The 22,145-nt window shown below is 37.7% G+C and overlaps 2 protein-coding genes across 2 annotated transcripts; both read right to left on the bottom strand.

The window, feature by feature from the left end:
- Nucleotides 1–15,483: 15,483 nt before the first annotated feature.
- Nucleotides 15,484–15,987, bottom strand: LOC138910422 (uncharacterized). The gene has a single exon (XM_070201661.1). The coding sequence runs from the start codon at nt 15,985–15,987 to the stop codon at nt 15,484–15,486; it is 504 nt and encodes a 167-aa protein (XP_070057762.1).
- Nucleotides 15,988–20,018: 4,031 nt separating this feature from the next.
- Nucleotides 20,019–21,923, bottom strand: LOC104099565 (probable WRKY transcription factor 7). The gene is made up of 3 exons (XM_009606598.4): nt 21,030–21,923; nt 20,552–20,677; nt 20,019–20,443 (listed from the first exon to the last, which is right to left on the bottom strand). Exons 1-3 carry the CDS (start codon nt 21,776–21,778, stop codon nt 20,281–20,283), a joined length of 1,038 nt encoding a protein of 345 aa, XP_009604893.1. The 5' UTR covers nt 21,779–21,923; the 3' UTR covers nt 20,019–20,280.
- Between the last annotated feature and the right edge of the window lie 222 nt (nt 21,924–22,145).

Here is a 22,145-nt window from a genome sequence, read left to right as displayed (position 1 = left end):
GACCGTTTATATAATAGCCAATATATAATTTCATTCATTAAGGTCATACATATCGGCCACTAGTTATTTATAGCAACTATATAAGTCCATTGACTAAGGTTATAGTCATATGTCCTATGCTAATTACATCGTTGTGATTCATAGTTATATTGACAGTTTATATAATAGCTAATATATAATTTCATTCATTAAGGTCATACGTATCAGCCACTAGTTATTCATAGCAACCATAGAAGTCCATTGACTAAGGTTACAATCATATGGCCTATACTAATTACATCGTTGTGATTCATAGTTATATTGACTGTTTATATAATAGCTAATTTATAATTTTATTCATTAAGGTCATATGTATCGGCCTATAGTTTTTCATAAGTCCATTGACAAAGGTTATAGTCATATGGCCTATGTTATACATAGCCAATATATAATTTCATTCTTTAAGGTCATATTGATTGTTTATATAATAGTTAATATATAATTCTATATATTTTTATTGGTTAATGTTAATTATAATAAAAGGAAAAACATGATTAAATTTTAGGACTAAAATGTATTATAGCTTCTTCATTAGGAGGGAAAACAAGATGACATTTTTGGACTAAATTTCAAATAAAATATTCGGAGGGAAACACAGGGAAAAGTAAAAATACGATTGGAGGGAAATTAAAAGTTTTGACTCTTTATATATCTCTTAAACACAAGTTAAAGTGTTAAACAACATTTTCAACTCTTCAAACAAAATAGATACTCGAAATATGAATGCTAACAGATAGATTGACGATGATTTCTATCCATGGTTTAGGATGAACGTCCCCAGATCGTACATTAAGCGTGATGATCTGGTATTTTTTTTTTAAATTTTCATGATATGATTTCTATTGATTATCCCAACCAATGAACCATGAACCCTATCTTTACATTATATTTTTGTAGTTTCTTCCAAAGAGCATCTATGACTATCTTCCTCCTATTTCGGCTAAAATAATTCTTCTATGTAATAGGAAGGAGTGGGATGCGACCCTCACAAGTGGTGTTCGGAGAAGACTCGTTAAGGGGTGAAAACAATTTGTTGTCGATAATAATTTAAAGAAACGGAGTGTTCTTATCTTTGAACTAGTTGGGGCTACATCAGGGACTGTGATCTTCTTTGTTGAAGCGCAAGGAACACCTAATGCTTAGCTCGTCATATGTGATTTTAGTAATATGTAGTGACTTCAAATGGATCAAAGTAGTATTGTAAGAACATGTTTCTGGATTAATATGATTGTTCCTTATAATATTGTCTATGTTTTTTTTCCAATGATTATTGTTATATTTATTTATTTTAAGAAGACTACTCGATTAAAAAAAAGTCTATTTAAACTGGAAATCATTTAATATATTTAGTGCAAAAAATGACTATACTGGAACTACATTTAATAGTTTTAGGCCAAGTCCCCCTCGTCTTTTCTATCATTTTACAACCAAGAACAAAACTGAGAAGTTTATCTTTAAAAACAAATTCTGAAAATCGACATTAATTTGCTCATATAGAAGTGGAAAAATAAAAAATTATATTTACCAATACAAAATTTTGGAGACCGATCCTTTATTAATTAGAATTCAACCACCAAAACCTAAACCTAAACCTAAACCTAAACCTAAACGAACCTAAACCAAAAGAGAACCAAAACCTAAACTATAACGACCCGGCCGGTGGTTTTAAGCGTATTAGCCCCGATCCCCTATTTATTATTTTTTCCGTATCTGTTTCCTCTTATATGACTTGCCGGGAGGTCTTTTTTTTGGTTTCTGAGTGATTTGGGACACTTAGTCCCTAAAACAAAAGCTTAAGTCTTAGAATTTTGACGGTAGTCGTAATTATGTGAAGACAACTCCAGAATAGAGTTCCGTTGGTTCCGTTAGCTCCGTTGGATAATTTTGGACTTAGGAGCGTGTCCAGATGGTGAATTTGAGGTACGTAGCTAATTTAGGCTTGAAATGGCGAAAGTCAAACTTTTGGGGGAGTTTGACCCGGGGGTTGACTTTTTGATATCGGGGTCGGATTCTGATTCTGGAAGTTAGAGTAGGTCCGTAATGTTGAATATGTCTTGTGTGCAAAATTTGAGGTCAATCAGACGTGATTTGGTATGATTCAGCATCGTTTGTAGAATTTGGAAATTTCAAAATTCATTAAGTTTGGATTAGAGAGTGATTCGTATTTTTGATATTATTTTTTAACGACCCGACCGGTCGTTTTGAGTATTACAACCTTGCTTCCCCCTTTACTGCTCTAATTGTACTTTACAGCTGTTGTGTGAATTGCCGGGGTAATTGGTTCGGGTCCGGTGAGGTTTTGGAATGAATTGGAACACTTAGTTCCAAGGTTTAAAGCTTAAGTTAAAATAGTGATCGGATGTCGACTTATATGTAAATGACCTAGGAATTTAATTCTGATGATTCCAATAGTTCCGTATGGCGATTTTGGACTTAGGAACATGTCCGAAAAATTATTTGGAGGTCCGTAGTAGAATTTGGCGTGAATTGCCGAAAGTTGAATTTTCGATATCGGGGTCGGAATCCGATTATGGAAATTGGAATAGGTCCGTAATGTGAAATGTGACTTGTGTACAAAATTTGAGGTCAATCGGACGTGATTTGATGTGTTTCGACATAAGTTATAGAATTTGAAGTTTCAAGGTTCAATGATTTCGGATTGAGGTGTAATTCATCATTTCGATGTCGTTAGGTGTGATTTGAGGCCTCGAGTAGGTCCGTATTATGTTATGGGACTTGTTGATATAATTGGTTGAGGTCCCGGGGGCCTCGGGTGAGTTTCGGACGGTTAACGGATCAAATTCGGACTTAAGGAAATGCAGGAACTGCTGCCTATTGGTGTGATCGCACTCGCGAAGATTTTGATCGCATGTGCGAAGCCGCATGTGCGTGAAATAAGCCACAGAAGCGGCCAAGAGTGGGACTGGGCAGTGCTCGCAGGTGCGAGGAATTTGCCGCATCTGCGAGGCCGCAGGTGCGAAGGCATCTGCGCAGATGCGGACTGGGGCTGGCGTGAGGCGACCGCAGGTTGCGAAGGGGAATGCGCATCTGCGAAGCCCGCAGATACGAGAATAGCACCGCAAATGCGAGATATTAGAGGGCCAGCTATTTTCCGCAGGCGCACATTTGTGTCCGCAAATGCAGATGCGCAGGTGCGAGCCCAGGCACCGCAGGTGCGGAAATGCCTAGATAGTGTTTAAAAATGAGGGTTCCGAGAACTTTTCTCATTTTGGACATTTTGGAGCTCGGTTTGGGCGATTTTGGAGAGGAAATTTTCCACACAACTTGGGGTAAGTGTTCTTAACTCCCTTGTGATTATATTCCATGAATTCATCTTCATTTTTGGTGTAAGATTATTGAATCTTCAAGAGAAATAGAAGGAAATTTCTATAATGTCACAAAACAAACTTTTCAAGTTTCAATACCGATTTGGAGTCGGATTTGAGTGAAATTAGTATGGTTGAACTTGTAATTGGATGGGTTGTCGTATTTTTTGAGTTTCGTCAGATTTCGAGACGTGGGCCCCACGGGTGATTTTTGGGGCATAATTTCGAATTTTATGAAAATATTAGTATTTTGATATGAAATTAATTCCTATAAATTTTGTGGGCTGAATCAAATTAATTGTGACTAGATTCGAGCCGTTTGGAAGTTGAAACGCACAAAATGGGATTTTTGGAGCATTGTTTAGCTTGCTCGACATTGGATTCAGCTTGTTCGAGGTAAGTAACTCTTCTAATCTTGGAGTTGAGGGTATGAACCCTGAATATATGTATTTTGTGAATTGTTGGTAGGTGACGCACATGCTAGGTGATGGGCGTGTGGGCGTGCACTATAGAAATTGTGACGTAATTGTTTATGTGGAAATTTTATAGTTAAATAATCTTGGCATTTTCCATGCGGTTTGATGTGTTAAAGAAATTGAGCTGAAAAACATATTAAAAATTATATTGAGGCAATGTGCCAGTATTATTGGGACCCACAGAGGTCATATTGCTGTGAATTATTGTGTTAAACTGAAAATTCATACTGAGTCATATTCATTTCATTGCATATCATAACTCAGTTTTATGACTCTATTTTGATGCATAAAAATGTTTTGGGCCGAATGCCCTGTTTTACTGAGATACCCGAGTGGCTTGAGAGGTTTATGACTCAGTGAGGCCGAGGGCCTGATTTTTGTTACATATTCATGGGATCGGGCTGCACGCCGCAGCATGTTGCATATTCATGGGATCGGGCTGCACGCCGCAGCATGTTTGATATCGGTCGAGGGCCTGATTGGTGAGGATGAGTGTGGATCGGGGCTGCCCGCCTGCAACATACTTATGACTGAGTGAGGCCGAGGGCCTGATTGGTGAGGATGAGTATGGATCGGGGCTACCCGCTTGCAAGCATACTTTATTATTATCGCACGTGAGTTGTCCGTGCAGATTATAGCGCTTGGGATGAAGGATCCCCTCCGGAGTCTGTACACACCCCCAGTGAGCGTAGGTACCTACTGAGTGCGAGTGCCGAGTACTGAGTGCTGAGTGACTGGGAGGCATGAGTGATTGTGAGGTATGCCCGAGTGGCAAGAGTGATTGTGAGGTATGCCCGAGTGGCACGAGTGACTGTGAGATTGTCCGAGGGGCTGTATATGAGTGATGTTCTGCCCGAGGGGATGTTTATGATTTTATCACTGAATTGCATCGCATTGGCATGCACGCATAACATACATGCATAGAGATGTATTTTTCCGCATGCTGTACAACATCACATCATTCATGATTTCTCACATATTTTTTGACAGATGGGCATATTGATGCATTTGTTTTACACGGGTTATCCGGAAGGAAAATGAAATATCTTATTTATTATTGACAAGATTTTGGGAGAAATTTATTGTTTTCAAACTATTTATAATATTGAAAACTTCGGCAAACGATTTGGGTTTTCACTGAGATATTTGAAAGTAAGATTATAATTTTTGAAATCATTATTTGGCTGAGTATTTTATCCCTGAGTTATTTCTGGTATTATTTGCTTTATGTTGTTATGTATTGTTGTGGACTATTGGTTTTGGACCCGACTTGGTGGAAGCTCGTACATGGGGTCGGTTGTGCTTATACTACACTTCTGCACATTGCGTGCAGATGTTGGCTGTTGTTGTTGCTGTGTTCGATGGTTGCGGGACTTGAAGATGTACCTGCGTTCCTGTTGTAGCTGCCTTTTGTTTAGGGTAGACTTAGATTTATAAAAGCTCTGTTTATGTATTATTCAAACAGACTATGTATTTATTTTATTTTCGCTTTATATACTCTATTCTTAGAAGCTCATGACCAGTTCTTGGGGGATGTATAAGATTAAGATGTTTATTCACTTAAATTACTTTAAATAATTGTTATTGGAATTGGATAGTTGAAAGTTGGCTTACCTAGCGGGTTGAGTTAGGTGCCATCACGACTAGTTGGATTTTGGGTCGTGACATATTTGATGTGGTTTGAGGATTCGACTAAGTTCGTATAGTGTTTTGGGACTTGATGGTAAGTTTGGTTGAGGTCCCGGGGGCCTCGGGTGTGTTTCGGGTGGTTAACAGATTATTTTTGGACTTTGGTTGATAGGTGATATCTACTGGTGTATATTTTATGGTTTCCTCTTACGCGTTCGCGAGAGGAGCCTCGCGTTCGCGAAGGGTTAATGTGAGCTGGGAAGATTTTTGTTCTTCGCGTTCGCGAAGAAGAGGTCGTGAACGCGAAAGTGTGGTTTACGTGTTCATCGCGAACACGTGAGTGGTGTCGCGTTCGCGAAGTGAAGTGAGGTAGTTGGGGACCCCAGGTCTTTAGTCTACGCATTCGCGAGGTATGGGTCGCGTTCACGAAGATGGAAATCTGGGCAGACAGTATTAATTTCAAAATGATGGTTTGAACCCATTTTACATATTTTGAGCTAGAGAACATGGAATTGGGCGATGCTTGAGGGGAGTTTTGTAGAGTTGATTGGGGTAAGTGATTCCTACTTGGTTTTTGTTAAATCTCATGATTTCATCTTTAATTTTATCATCTAATTTGTGATTTGGGGCGAGAAATTAGGGAAAAAGAGGAAGAACTCTTGAGTTAGAATTTTGAGGTTTTGAATGGGATTTTGTTATCGGATTTGAGAAATTTTGGTATGGTTAGGCTCGTGAGTGAATGGGCTTTCGGGTTTTGTGACTTTTATCGGATTTCGAGACGTGGGACCGGGGGGCGGTTTGAGTCTATTTCGGATTTTGGCTTATAATTTTGTATTTTTCTTGTGGAATTGATTCTTTTAGCCTATGTTAATCATATCTTATTGCTTGTTGCTATATTCGGGGTATTTGGAGATTGATTCAAGGGGCAAAGGCATTGCGGAGTAGGATTTTGCACGGTTTGAGGTAAGTAACAATTTTAAATCTGGTCCTGAGGGTATGAAACCCCGGATTATTGTATTATGTGAGTATTTTGGAGGTGACGCACATGCTAGGTGGCGGGCGTGCACCGTGGGAATTGGGAACTGGTCCATTCCGTAAAACTGGAAATTTGAATAAGCTTGTTGTTAGCTATGTGCCCTTTCTGTGCTAAAGAAATTTGACAGTGAATCATGTTAGAAATCATGCTTAAGCTATGTGTTGGTGCTGTAAAGACCCCCAACGGTCGTGATACCTGTTGAACCTTCCTACTTATTGTTACTTTTACTTAGTCACAGTTTACTTGTTTATTTTATCTCAGTCTTTATTGTTCATTATTGATGCATCATATCATTGTTGTTTGGGCTGATTTCAGGATTATTGAGAGCCCGAGAGACTGGAAAGATTTATGACTGAGTGAGGCCGAGGGCCTTATTGTGAGATATTATATTATAGCACGTGAGTTATCCGTGCAACACGTGAGTTGTCCGTGCAGATCCAGATATTTATACTATAGCACGTGTGTTGTCTGTGCAACACGTGAGTTATCCGTGCGGATTATAGTGCTTGGGCTGTAGGAGCCCCTCCGGAGTCTGCACACCCCCAGTGAGCGCATGTACCTATTGAGTGTGAGTACTGAGGGCTGAGAGGCGAGTGATTGAGCTGTTGTGACGAGTTGAGTGACTGTTGCCCTGAGAGGCTGTACTCTCTTTTTCATTTGTTGATGCACTTAGTTGCTATCTGTCATTGTCATGAATTTTTTGAAAGACTATATCCGGATTTACCTGCACTGTAACTGTATAAAACTGATTTGATTTGAACTGCCAGATTTGAAAGCATGTCTATTCTTTGCTGGAAATATTGAAAATGAACTATATTTGTATAGCTCGTCACTACCTTCTCAGTTTCTTATTTATTTCTGTTACTTGTTGAGTTGGTTGTACTCGTGCTACACCCTGCACTTCATGTGCAGATATAGATGTGTTTGATCATGGAGGTCATTGAGTTCGTGTGCGATCGAGTAACGGAGACTACGAGGTAGCTGCCGGCGACCTCAGACCTTGTTTCTCCTTCTATGTTTTCTTTCTTTCCTGTATTGATACTTAGACACTGTTTTTATTAGACTGGATATCTAGATGCTCATGACTTGGTGACACCCCGATGTTTAGGCTATCTTTTTGTATTTTATTTTGAATTCAACTCCGACTTTTGTAAAAAAAATTCTAGTATGAAAAAGCTTTGAATTATCCTTTTTATGAAATATTGAAGAATTTTGAAAGTGTTTTAGAAAGGTTGGCTTGCCTAGTATCGCGATAGGCGACATCACGACGGGTTAGGTTTTGGATCGTGACAAGTTGGTATTAAAGCTTAGGTTACATAGGTCTCACGAGTCATGAGCAGGTTTAGTAGAGTCTTGCGGGTCGGTACGGAGATGTCTGTACTTATCTTCGAGAGGCTGCCGAACCCTTAGGAAAATTTCACTTTCTTGTATTCTATCGTGCGGAATTGATTCAGCTTGAAACATAACTCTTTGAATTCCTTCCACTCGTTCGGGTGCGTATGTGAGCGCTCGGTATCAGTTGTGCATCGCCAGCTTGTGATTCCATGATTGAAGTTTGAGATGAGTATTCTGTGTTTTGGTGATGGTCCGGTCTAGAGGACTTGAGGCCAGGGTTAGACCACAAATTAAGCTCGGTAGTTTTGGTTATGAAAACTTGTGAGTTTGGACTCATGCAATCGGTAGTGTCCCTATGAGTGTAAAATTATGGCTCGATGAGCGGTCGAATGGCTATATGATGAGTATAATGTGACTGCAGGATGTGTTCAGATGGGTAGAATGTGACGAATAAAGTTTACTTGTGACTCAAGACCTTGCCACGGGGTATTTGATTTCTATCTTGATTTGACGTATAGTCTCGAGCTGTGAGTGTTTTGAAGGATCTTTAACGTTGTTTAATTGTGGAACACGTTAAATTCCCATGTCTTGTTAATGAGTTTGGTCTCATGAAGATTAAGTGCTTGCGTAGTAATTGTGGCTGCGAAAGGATATAACAAGATGCCAATTTGAGGCTAAGCAGGGGGTTATCTCTTGCAGAGTAATCTATATAGGTGTGTTCCTTATAATGTTGAGCGGGAGAATTTCTATTCTACCAACAGAGTGTATGTGATGAGATTTGAGTTTGAATCTGGGTGAGAAAGTTGACCTGACTGTCAAGAGAATAAATGTGAACTTAGCGGATGATTGAGGTACTTTATGGTTTGTATTACCTGAGCTCGTGAAGCGTCTTCGTTGAATCGACATCGGGATTATGATAATAGTAGAGTATGGGTATGGTGAATTATCAGATGTTTTATTATATTGCTTTGAGCCAATTGGGGGAGTCTGCCATCTACGATTTGATTTCACGATTATGTGTTATATTGGTCTTTGCCTGAGGCATACTGGTGGATTAGTTATGATTTGCAAAAGTTGAAACTAAGGATGGATCGAGTAAGGAAATTCCTGAATACGGGCTACATTGCACTTTATGAAAAATATGAAAATCATGAAATGAATAAGTTGTTATTTTGAAGAATGTAGTGCGCACGAAGTATGAATTTGATTGGTGATGTTAAGGCAGGGTTTCTCTTTGGAGGTTGTTGTGCTAATGGGGCTTGTGCCTTTCGGTCTGTTTGGGCAGTGCAATTTAGATTTGAGCAAAGTGGGTGACTTCCGAGAAAAATTCTAATGGGTGTGAGAATTTTATATAGCAATTGAGAATGTTTCCGGACTTGTGTATGGATAAAATCTGAGATTTGCATTTGAAGGTGTCGGGACTTACGGTAATTTTGTATGACTATAGATTCTACATTTCAGTATAAAAAAGGAAAGAGGAATAATTTTAAATTCATATAAGGTATTTTTAGAGTGAGAGTTACAGTTGTGGTATTTATGGAGGTACTTAAGAAGAGTACAATGGCTTACGGGCCTTATGGTGGTGTGGTGTTATGTTAGGGTGTCTTGTAGTGAGCTTTGGGTAGGGATCGTGGAGTTTTGACAAGGAGAAGTATCAAATTGAGGTTAATTCAGAAGAAACTCGAAGTAAATAGGACAACTGGGTAGTAGGCTAAACCAGTATGGTAATGGCATGCTTGGTTCTTTTGGGTAATAATGATGTGGACGTTACAAATATTTTGGTGGCAATATTCTTGGGCTTTAGTGACCTGCGTGGCTTGGGCAAGTTGGAGGAAATTAGTTCTGATAGCTTGATTAGGTGCAAATGGATTTCAAACTGTTCTTGATGGTTTCTACCATGGTTTGAACCAGATATTTTTACCAGTGTGGGGAACGTGTTGTGTATTGTGGTTTTCTCCTGGAAGGAAGCAAGAGGAAGGTTTCTAACTAATCGGGTATGTAAATTGCTGGTGACTCAAAGTTGATAGTGAGATTCTTGTGCTTGCCACATGACGGCATGATAGATGTGGTGTGTTGTGCATGATTAAGATTTACATGTACAAGGTGACAGTTCATTCTTGAAGGCAAGTTTACGAATTTTGGACAGAATGGTCAGTGTTGTATATTTAGATGAATGATTTAGTTGCTCGGTAATCCCTGAGAAGGGTGCGCGGTTGATAGGGGCATTGTGTTTTGATTTACGGATGTTCATTGGTATTGCAGTACTCTCCTGGTTGATCGACTACTGATATTCAATTTTGATATGTGGCACCAAAGAATTTTAGGAGTATTCCTTGTGGGATGATCGTGTATGAGAGATGTGTTAGACATTCTGGCGGTGGAGTTGGGATCATATATGGGATTCGTGCGTTATATGTATTTGGAGACTGGGAGTTCTCAAGAGCAGGTTATTTCCATGGTTGTGGACTGTGAAATCATGGCCAAAGCTAGCTAGACGATAGTATGTGTTATGATTCAGTTATGGTGGGCTTTTGAAGGGTTATTTATCCATGTGTGGGTTCCCGGAGTTGATTTGGGGGTCCATTGGTAGGCCCAATTAGGATGTGTATTCTACACCGAGTCGGATTGGTTGGCTCCATACTGCTATTGTTGAGGGATGTTCCATTCGGTTGTTGTTGAGCTTATTCGTGTTTTGATATGTTCGATGAGTTACTCTTTTATGCTACGAGAGGTTGTGATTCGTTGGTTGTATGCACACATGGTGTAGTTCTATTGGGGGCCTTATGGCGGAAATTGCACGAGATGGGTATTTGGGTGATGCATGAGTGGTTGCGCATTGGTTACGTTCTTTCGGGTTTGTGTGGCATTGTGTCATTTGCTTCTTCAGGGTTATGGTAATGCACTGTGAATACTTGATGTCGGATTGCGCGTGGTTATTGATTTTGAGCATGGTGGCTGAGGTATTTCATATGGATCGGTGTTTGGATGGGGTCGCGCATTGCGGTAGAGTTATGATGAGATATGATCCTTGTGTTAGATTCATGTATTATGGTTCTACGGTGTGTGATGGTTTTTTTTAGCATTGCGTTAGGGTGGTACCCGTCGAGCTTACATGACTATTCTCTTGTTTGAGTCATTTTCATGATTGAGTACATTTGGAATGTTGCTTATTGGTGCACGGATTACACGGGTTGTGGCTTTAGATAGTATTGGTGTGGCATGTCAGTAGAGTAGCTGGTATTTGATAAGAAGAAGTCATCGGATCTAGGATGGGTGATATCAGATTTGATTGTGGCATATTTGGAAGGATAATATCGAAAGCCGGCTTAGAAATTTGCTATGGTTCTTATCGAAGGAGAGGGAGCTCCACCACTGGTGGATATGATTAATGGTTACAAGTCTCCGCGTGTTTCTTTCATCATCGGTAGTGTACGAAGGTTTTAGAATTGAGTCTTGTTTGATATGAGATTTATTACCGGCATGGGGTTGTTTTGAGCAACTACTGTGATTAGAAATCCTTGCTTCGAGCATTTGAGCTATGTGGTATTTGAGTTTTGAGTATTTGAGTTATGGTTACGGCTTTTGGTACACCTTGTTCAGACTTATTTAGTGTGTAGGTTGCGGGATTCTGATCTTATAAGAAATTCCGGATGTTAGAAAGTGAATTCTAAGGCTTGTGGGCTAGGTTGAATTTAGAAATTTCAGTTATGTGATGTTATCAAACCTATATGGGATAGGGTGACGTGGGATTACCCCCGGGTACGTGCGTGGTAAGATGAAATAGTGATTTGGTGGCTTGGAAACAACTCTTGACACGTTCGAGAACGAATGTATGTTTAAGTGGGGGAGGATGTAACGACCCGGCCGGTCGTTTTGAGCGTATTAGCTCTGATCCCCTATTTACTATTTTTCCCGTATCTGTTTATGCTTATGTGACTTGCCGGGAGGTCTTGTTTTTGGTTTCGGAGTGATTTGGGACACTTAGTCCCTAAATCAGAAGCTTAAGTCTTAGAATTTTGACCGTAATCAGAATTGTATGAAGACGACTTCGGAATGGAGTTATGTCGGTTCTGTTAGCTCAGTTGGGTAATTTTGGACTTATGAGCGTGTCCGGACTGTGAATTTGAGGTTGGTAGCTAATTTAGGCTTGAAATGGCGAAAGTCGAACTTTTGGAGAGTTTGGCCGGGGGGTTGACTTTTTGATATCGGGGTCGGATTCTGATTCCGGAAGTTGGAGTAGGCCCGTAATATTGAATATGTCTTGTGTGCAAAATTTGAGGTCAATCGGACATGGTTTGGTATGATTCGGCATAGTTTGTAGAATTTGGAAATTTCGAAGTTCATTAAGTTTGGATAGAAGAGTGATTCGTGTTTTGGATGTTATTTGAGGTTGTTTGAGGATTCGACTAAGTTTGTATAGTGTTTTGGGACTTGATAGTATGTTTGGTTGAGGTCCCGGGGGCCTCGGGTGAGTTTCGGGTAGTTAACGAGTCATTTTTGGACTTTGGTTGATCGCTGATATCTGCTGGTGTTTATTTTCTAGTTTCCTTTTACACGTTCGAGAGAGGAGCCTCGCGTTCGCGAAGGGTTAATGTGAGCTGGGAAGATTTTTGTTCTTCGCGTTTGCGAAGAAAAGGACGCAAACGCTAATGTGTGGTCTGCGTGTCCATCGCGAACGCGTTTTTGGTATCGCGTTCGCAAAGTAAAGTGAGGCAGTTGAGGACCCCATGTCTTTGGTCTACGCATTCGTGAGGTATGGGCCGCATTAGCGATGAATTGAGCTTGTAAAGCTTAGCGTTCGCGAAGCGTTGATCGCGTTCGCGAAGAGTAAACTGGGAGGTAGTCTAAGTTGGCCTACGCGAAAGGACAGTCGCGTTCGCGAAGAAGGAAATCTGGGCAGACAGTATTAATTTCAAAACGAGGGTTTGAACCCATTTTACATATTTTGAGCTAGAGAACACGGAATTGGGCGATTCTTGAAGGGATTTTTGTGGAGTTGATTGGGGAAAGTGATTCCTACTTGGTTTTGGTTAAATCCCATGATTTCATCTCTAATTTTATCATCTATTTTGTGATTTGGGGTGAGAAATTGGGGGAAAAGAGGAAGAACTCTTGAGTTAGAATTTTGAGGTTTTGAATGAGGTTTTGTTATCGGATTTGAGTAATTTTGGTTTGGTTAGGCTCGTGAGTGAATGGGCTTTCGGGTTTTGTAATGTTTATGGGATTTCGAGACATGGGCCCCGAGGCGGTTTGAGTTTATTTCGGATTTGGCTTATAATTTCGTAGTTAACTTGTGGAATTGATTCTTTTAGCCTATGTTAATTATATCGTACTGCTTGTGGCTAGATTCAGGGAGTTTGGAGATTGATTCGAGGGGCAAAGGCATTGCGGAGTAGGATTTTGAGCGGTTTGAGGTAAGTAACAGTTTTAAATCTAATCCTGAGGGTATTAAACCCCAGATTATTGTATTATGTGAGTATTTTAGAGGTGACGCATATGCTAGGTGACGGGCGTGTGGGCGTACACCGTGGGAATTGGGACCTGGTCCATTCCGTGAAACTGGAAAGTTGAATAAGCTTGTTGCTAGCTATGTGCTCTTTCTGTGCTAAAGAAATTTGACAATGAATCATGTTAGAAATCATGCTTAGGCTATGTGTTGGTGCTGTAAAGACCCCCAGCGGTCGTGATACCTATTGAACCTTCCTACTTATTGTTACTTGTACTGAGTCATAGTTTACTTGTTTATTTTATCTCAGTCTCTATTGTTCATTATTGATGTATCATATCATTGTTGTTTGGGCTGATTTCATGATTATTGAGAGCCCAAAAGACTCGAGAGATTTATGATTGAGTGAGGTCGAGGGTCTTATTGTGAGATATTATATTATAGCACGTGAGTTGTCCGTGCAACACGTGAGTTGTCCGTGCAGATTCAGATATTATACTATAGCACATGAGTTGTCAGTGCAACACGTGAGTTTTCCGTACGGATCCAAATATTGATACTATAACACGTTAGTTATCCGTACAGCACGTGAGTTATCCGTGCGAATTATAGCGCTTGGGCTGTAGGAGCCCCTCCGGAGTCTGCACACCCCCAGTGAGCGCATGTACCTATTTAGTGTGAGTACTGAGGGTTGAGAGCCGAGTGATTGAGTTGTTGTGATGAGTTGAGTGACTGTTGCCCTGAGAGGCTGTACTTGCTTTTTTATTTATTGATGCACTTAGTTGCTATCTGTCATTGTCGTAAAATTTCTAAAAGACTTTATATCCGGATTTACCTGCATTGTAACTATATAAAACTGATTTGATTTGAACTACCGGATTTGAAAGCATGTCCATTCTTTGCTGAAAATATTGAAAATGAACTGTATTTGTATAGCTCGTCACTACCTTCTCATTTTCTTATTTATTTCTGTTACTTGCTGAGTTGGTTGTACTCATGCTACACCCTGCACTTCATGTGCAGATCTAGATGTGTTTGATCATGGAGGTCGTTGAGTTCGTGCACGATCGAGTATCGGAGACTACGAGGTAGCTGCCGGCGACCTCAGACCTTGTTTCTCCTTCTATGTTTTCTTTCTTTCCTGTATTGATACTTAGACACTATTTTTATTGGACTGGATATCTAGATACTCATGACTTGGTGACACCCTGATGTTTAGGCTATCTTTCCGCATTTTATTTTGAATTCAACTCCGACTTTTGTAAAACAATTCTAGTATGAAAAAGCTTTGAATTATCCTTTTTATGAAATATTGAAGAATTTTGAAAGTGTTTTAGAAAGGTTGGCTTGCCTAGTATCACGATAGGCGCCATCACGACGGGTTAGGTTTTGGATCGTGACATAAACCTAAAGCTAAACCTAAATAAGGGTCAAATAAGTATTCTTTACATGGTTTACTCAAGTCTGATAAATCTAAGGTTAAGACTATGAGATAAAATCTATGTAGGGCACTGCCACTATATGGAAGAAGTTAAAAAAAAAATCTAACTCAAAATATGTATAGGCGGATGGATATGGACAAGCTTCGATAATTAATTGTAGTCATGTAGGAGAGTAATTGTTGCATGGAGGAGTGTAATGGTGCATGGAGGAGTGAAATTGACTACTGGGAAGTGTAATGGTTGTATGGAGGAGTGGAAGGGGCTACTGGAAAGTGTAATGGATGCATGGAGGAGTGAAAGTTGTTGCTGGAAAGTGTAATGTCCGCATGGAGGAGTGGTGTTGGCTACTTGGAAGTGTAATGGTTGCATAGGGTCTTTGAATCATTATATTATATCTTTGAATTATTTTTTTTTACTTAAATGATCGTTTGATGCCAGTTAACAAAACAGTTCAATTGTCTTCAAAAGTGCAATTATTCGTTTGATGCCTAATGCATTCAAAGAACTAAGAGTAGCATTTGTAAAGATTAATTAAGTCCTCTAAAGGTGGTCATTCTTTTTCCAAATTAATATAGCACATTGAACTTATGGCACCAACCTTGGATAGTAGGAAATTGTATTGTTAAGAAATATGTAAAAAACTTGAAGATAGTTGAGAATAGAAGAAGTACTTATGAAGCAAACTTTTCAATTAAGATCCAACAATATAGACAAAATATTCAGTTCATAAGGGGGAAAATAGTTTTATTAATAATCAAGCTGAATAATTTTCTGATATCTTCATCCTTACAAACATTCCAGCTAACAACACAGATGAAATAACACTTGTTCCATTGTCACCTTCAACCCTTACACCACTTTCATCTACAAACGAACTTGAAGATGGTTTTTCACTGTCACCATTTTCTTCTTGGAATTCATTGAATGGTGCTATGGCTTCATCATAAGATTTGTAAGACTGGAAGATGCTTTCTTTGAAACCTATAACCATAGGAGCACACTCATACCATAATCTGGGCCTTTTACCTCGAAATACCACATACACCTTCGATGCCGATATATTATCAGTTTGACAACTTTTTTTGAACTCATTGAACGCTGCTATAGCTCCATCATATGATTTGAAAGTCTTGAAGATGCTACCATTGATACCAGTAACCATATGATTACACTGACACCAAGAGTTGTATAATCCATGCCTCTTACCATGAAATACAACATAGACTTTCGAAGCATTATTCCTCTTCTCGTCCCCCATTCCTTAATCTAACCCTTAACTCTAAAAGAAAGATAAAATATGAAGAAGGAGAGAATAAAGATAGAAAAATTGGGACTGGAAAAGCTTCTTAGGTGAAGCACCATATATTTAAGAGTTTAGGGTTAGAAAGTGACCAATGCAAGATGAGTGTAGCAATTTAAATGTATACGTATTTCCTTTAATATACTATGTGTATATTTTAATGTATTTCGTTTGGTATAATATGTGTATATGTGCATTGATTTATGGGAAATGATGTAGCCATGCATGTGTATATGTGAAAGAAGCCTCGGGAATGTAATACAATTAAAATAATGAGATAGAATTGTTTGAAAAAATTGAATTAAAATAAAAATCTGCTAAAGGGTAGAGATGGAAAACGAAAATGCACAATTATCCATTATGCCCTCAAAAGCCGTGCGAAGTTACCATAATGCCCCCATTCTGGATATTTGGGCCATTATTAGAGCTCGGTTGGACATAAGAAATTTTTTACTTTTTAAACATTTTTTTACTTTTTTTCGAAATCAGTGTTTGGCCATAAAATTTTAAATTTTCACTAGAAGATGGATTTTGGAATTTTTCAAAAATTTAAAAAACTCCAAAAAAACTCTTTTTCAAAATTTTCACTCAGATCACTCACAAAACTTCAAAAATAACCCAAAATTATATTCATGTCCAAACACAACTCTAATTTTCAAATACCATTTTTACTTTAATTATTTTTTATTTTTTCCGGAATTTTATAATTCTTATATCCAAACGCCCACTTAGTGTGGCCAAATATATTTTCCGATAAGATAATACAAAGGGAGTAATTTTTATTCTTCAAGCATAAGCTAGTTGTGCTCATTTGTATGAATATGCTATATGTGCTAGTTTATTCAGATAGATAAATATTTAGGGTGTGTTTGGTACGAAGGAAAATATTTTTTTCCTAGAAAATATTTTCCTGTACTTCCTTGTTTGGTTGGTGAATGGAAAAAGTTTTTTGGAAAATATTTTCTAGTGTTTGTTCAGAGAGTAAAAAATATTTTTTAGGAAAATAATTTTTTATGCTACTTTTCTTATCCCCTTCTCCCAAATCTCCATTTCCTGTGCTCCCTCCTCCCCCCCCCCCCCCCAAACACAAAATACCCAATGTTTTCAGAACTCTATTTTCTTCAAGAATTTTATTATTTTTTTAAAAATTCACACAAACCCAAAGGGACTAATGTGTTGCTTTACTTTTTCTCGCAAAAACAACGTTAAAAATTCGTGCTACATAACTAAAAAGAAAATACTCTTTTTTGGTTGAAAAAGAAAGTACCCTTTCTACAACATGAAAAAAATATCCATTTCTTAAAATGAAAGAAAATATTTTTTCTACATCATGAAAAGATAGTATTTTTTTTTTTGTTGAAATGAAAGAAAATACTTTTTTTATATCATGAAATAAAATACTTATTTTGTTGAAATAAAAAAAAAAAGTAATTTATCTACAACATGAAAAAAAAAATACTCTTAATAATATTTCTATTTAGGGCGGGGGTAAGGAAGGTTTGGGGGAGGGGGTAGCGGTGGGTGGGTTTGGAGTGTTGGGGCTTGTTGGAACTGAGAATAGGGTGGAGAAGGTTGAAGAAGAGTGTTTTGAAAAATATTTTCTCTTCTCTTGATAGGGAAAACATTTCCCTCCAATTGAAAAAAATAAGTTTATGAGAAAAATATTTTCCAAAATATTTAATCCAACTAGGCATGAGAAAATTAGAAATAGTATCAAACGCACCCTCAAAGTGTTCGTGTTACATGATCAATAAGAAGTAGGAAAAACTCAATTGAGCAGCAACGGCATCATAGTCGCTGAAATTCGAATTATTCTCTCTACTAATAGACAGATGTTCAAAGTGTTGAATTGAGGTAGAAAAGTTTGATTGATAAATTGACTAGAGCAATAGCAAAAGACCGCAAAAAATCTTCTGCCTCTGTTCCAGTAGTTGTCAAAAACTCAAAAAGGAAAGTTACAGTCCAGCAAACGACCAGACATTGAAATTCATTTTGGCTATAAATATATTGACCCATCGCTGGTCCCGACTCCCGACAATGAAAGAGGACACCACAAACGCCCAAATTTGACTAACCAACGTACCGTACTGTTCACATTCTGGCTCACATTTTCACTACTATTAACTTTCACTTTCTCCTATTCTTATTAGGGTTTAACCATATACTCTAACTAAATTTTACACCATGGTATATTTTAACCAGTTGCAGTACGATTGAACATGTATATTTATTTCCAAAAAAAAGTTTCACAAATACCACAATTGTCAGGTTATTCGACCAGGGTCTAAAGTTCTTTTTTATTTTCTCTTTATTTTTTACCAATACACCGATATAGAGTTTGGGGCGTATCTACAATAGAAGCAATTGGTTCATCTGAATCCATAGTTTCGGGCTTTCGGCTCACACCGTGTATATTTGAACTCTTGATCCGCCTTTGTATAAAGTTAAGTTCAATGCTTTGACTTCAAAACCGCAAAACCTACGTGACTTCTACGTATTAAGAAAAAAAAGGAGGAAGATGATGGCAGAACAATAGTAAGTACTTGAAAAAAGACACAAGGATCCAAGAATATTGCATAGGATACCAAATGTACCATCCAAAGGAGGGTTCTCATAATTTGACCAAAGACGGACAAGAAAAACAACGACCAAAAAACGAAGTTATCTACTTGGGTATAGGGCAGGTTCATGTCTCCACATGTGATCCATCTACTGCATCTAGAAACGATCTTCTTGTCTAATGTTATTATTATTACTTAAAATTGTCAAAGGTCCCCTTGCATTTTTATAATCATATAAAACAGTAGACCACTAGAAAACAATCCATTTTTTTAAATAACTTTCTATCGGCTCACCTTATGTGTGCTTCAATTATCTGCGGATTGTTTTTGCTGCTTCTTACTAATCTAAATATCTGAATGACTTTGACCGCCAATTTTTACACAATATAAATATTAATCTCGTATTTTCGTAGCTTTCCATCCGTTGATTTCTTATATTATTTCCTTTTGCTTTAATTATTCTATTATCTTAATTGTTTCGTTCGCTTTGATTATTCTATTACGGGCTGTTAGTACTACTTGTCGCCTTATCTGGCTGTTAGTACTACTTGTCCTGTCTGTCTATTTTAAATTTTCTTTGAAACAAGTGTCTATCGAAAACTGTCTCTCTACCTTCACAAAGATCGGAGTAAAATCGGCTTACATTCTATCTTATCCAGATGTATAGGATTACACTCGATTTTTTGTTGTTTTAGAAGAAAAACACTTAGTCAATTACTGGATCACATCTTTAAATATAAAAAAAACTAAATCTTATTTGGAACTGAGGTGTTATTATTATTGGTTATATATTATGTTTAGGCCTATGAGTGATGAGCAATCATTAAACCCACCGTACGCCTATTGACTTTGCATGTATATATACATATAAGCTGTGCAAGTTGCGTCCCACGCCCTCCACTTAAATGGCTATCTGTCTTTGGGTCAATTACAAGTACAGAATAAATTTCCAAAGATACATCCCAAACCAACATCTCCCCCTCAATTATTATTCTTGAAAATAATTGATTAGCTAAAATAATTAATCTCGACAATTAGCTGGACCATACATTGAATAATGCAAACAATACTATCTCCTAAAAAGTCCAAACTGATGTCACACCCACCCATTACCCATTAATAAATATTCAAAATATAGCTTAATGTTTGTCAAACGTCCCACTTACGATACGTTCTTGATTAAACTAATCTCAACTTGATTGATTCTTTAATCCTATTTCCCATTGACTAACTATTGCGGTGAGAAGCAAAACTCTTTCTTTATTGTTTTTTTAGTGGAAGTTGGAATAAGTGGACTTCCTCGTTAGAACCACTCAACGTGTATAAACAATTGTACGTCAAATCGATACCCATTAGAAATTAAACTAAGAAAAATAATCTTCCAACAAGATATGTATAATATTAAAAAAAGGAAAATAACGTAAGAAATTTGGAAAAAGGAAAAGTACCCACTATGTTGCATTGATTCAATTCCCACCAAATCCACAATTTGCTCTCAATCTTCTTTTCATTTTCCACGCAAAATCAAAAGTTTTCAACGACAATTACATAGAGAAACAAAAATAAACAAATGATGCCTCTTCCCTTTTCATTTTCCTCTAGGCGTTGACCAATTGGGGCCTTCGACGGTGCTGATTTAGTCTTCACGAATCCAAAGAAGATCTGAGCCGTTGAGATTTGATGATCAAGATTAAGAAGATTCAAGGACATGAGCAGCTGGTGATTCTGTAATTGAATGGGAATGATTGTGATCTCCTTCATATGTAACAATTAACATAGTTGGATCATCTAATGCTCTTTCCACATGTTTACGTGCTGGACATCCTCTTACACTACTACATTTATAATATCCCCTGAAAATTTTAACATAGAAAAACATTAGATTCAAATATTAAACTCAAAATTAACTCAAAGAACCAAAATAACAATAATAATAATATTAATAAGGCATAAAAACTTACCTAGGATGAGGAGAACCTTTAATTGGCTTTTGGCCATATTTTCTCCAAGAATAATCATCAGGTGGAATATCAGCCATTTTCATGCTTATAGCTGGGACTCTCACTACTCTTTTCACTCTTGATTTCCTGAATTAAATTTTCAATTAAACAATTAAAAATCCATTCATATTCTAAAATAATAAGTGCAAAGATCTGTATATATTTATTGCTTCAAGTGGTAAAAATGATATCTTGGAGTTATTCTAAATAAAATAGTTATCTCAAATTATTTGTCATTTTTTATATTCAAGATAAAATTAATAACTTTTTTTTTATTTTATTCTTAGCAGTAATTGTTTTTATAATATATAAATAAAATAAATATTCAATGAACATAGATGATATGTTAACACATAAATAAAGTTAAAATAGTCAAAAATCCCTTTTAATTAATATTCTAAAGAGTAGTGTAAAAGAGAAAAATGAGTAAAATTTGTACCTTTTCTTTGGGCAGTGGCAACGACCAGAGGAACCACCAGCGCTGTTACACTTAAGGGCAGTATCGTCCATAGAACTGCACTTCCTTTTAAATGAAGAGGTAGAAAGCGGCGGCCGGCCGGCGGATGAAACAGTAGAAAGATTTGTTATTTGAAAACCAGAAGATAAAGACTGTTGCAAACTCTCTGTTTCTCCTGTTAAAGATGACATAAACGAATTCGCCGGAGATGCAGAAGCAAAATTAATAGTTGTCGATGATTCTTTTCTCTCAATCGACCCATTTTTTACCAATTGAAGATGGTTATGTGGTAAAGGAGGTAAACGTTGAATTGGTGTTGGACAGTAAATTTTGGGAGTATTTGTTTGTGGCTTTTCGGTTTCTTCTATATGAAGGTTCTGATTTTTGATAGAGTTTTGATCTAATCTTTGTTGCTGGGGTTTAGGAGGAAGAGGAGTAGAAATTGGGCCTTTACGAAATCTGGCATGACCAGTTCTGTTTTTGTCAAGTAAAGAAATGAACTTTTTGAATTTGTTTACAGCAACATCAGCTACGGCTGTGTAATCAGCAGAAATAGAGGGGTTTTGATCTAGTTTTTGTTGTTGGTTTTGATGAGATTGAGAAAGCAAACGGATTAATTTCTCAACGCTTTGTAGGCCAGCGGTGGCTGCTTCTTGTACGGCTTTTTCTTCCATTTTGGTTGAAAAACTATCACTTCTGCTGTAGCCTCTAGTCATTAACTCTACAGCCATGTTTACAAAACAGAGAAAAACTGAATACAGAGGGGGAGGAGAAGATAAAGAAAGGGAAAGAAGATATAGAAGAAGAGAGAAGGAGAGAGAAAATAGGGGAAATTCTTATTCTAACGAAAAGGGGAGAGAGTCAAACTTATGTTGCTCTTTTTCTCTTTTTCTTTTGGTTTATATCGATGCAAATGAATGAACTGTCGCTTCTGACCTTATTGGCAATTAAAGGGTTAAGCCAATGAAAGGTGTACACGTTGATTATTCATTTCTTTGAAGGAGAGAAAAAGAGGGCATTGACTAAAGCTTATTAAAGATGTGGGGGACCGGTTAACGGGTAAAACGGTGGAAAATGGAAGATGACGAGATATGGTAG

The sequence above is a fragment of the Nicotiana tomentosiformis genome, chromosome 4 (assembly GCF_000390325.3).
Source record: "Nicotiana tomentosiformis chromosome 4, ASM39032v3, whole genome shotgun sequence".
Classification (NCBI taxonomy): domain Eukaryota; kingdom Viridiplantae; phylum Streptophyta; class Magnoliopsida; order Solanales; family Solanaceae; genus Nicotiana; species Nicotiana tomentosiformis.
The sequence above is the reverse complement of the archived record's forward strand: the minus strand, read 5'-3'. Positions and strand labels throughout refer to the sequence as shown.

What these genes read in the sequence shown, in the direction of transcription:
- LOC104099565 (XM_009606598.4), bottom strand. Translation starts at nt 21,778, where the DNA reads ATGGCTGTAGAGTTAATGACTAGAGGCTACAGCAGAAGTGATAGTTTT. An exon ending in TGCCACTGCCCAAAGAAAAG is followed by an intron (nt 20,678 to 21,029) that starts GTACAAATTTTA and finishes AATTTAATTCAG; the next exon opens with GAAATCAAGAGTGAAAAGAG. An exon ending in AAAGGTTCTCCTCATCCTAG is followed by an intron (nt 20,444 to 20,551) that starts GTAAGTTTTTAT and finishes TAAAATTTTCAG; the next exon opens with GGGATATTATAAATGTAGTA.
- LOC138910422 (XM_070201661.1), bottom strand. Translation starts at nt 15,987, where the DNA reads ATGGGGGACGAGAAGAGGAATAATGCTTCGAAAGTCTATGTTGTATTT.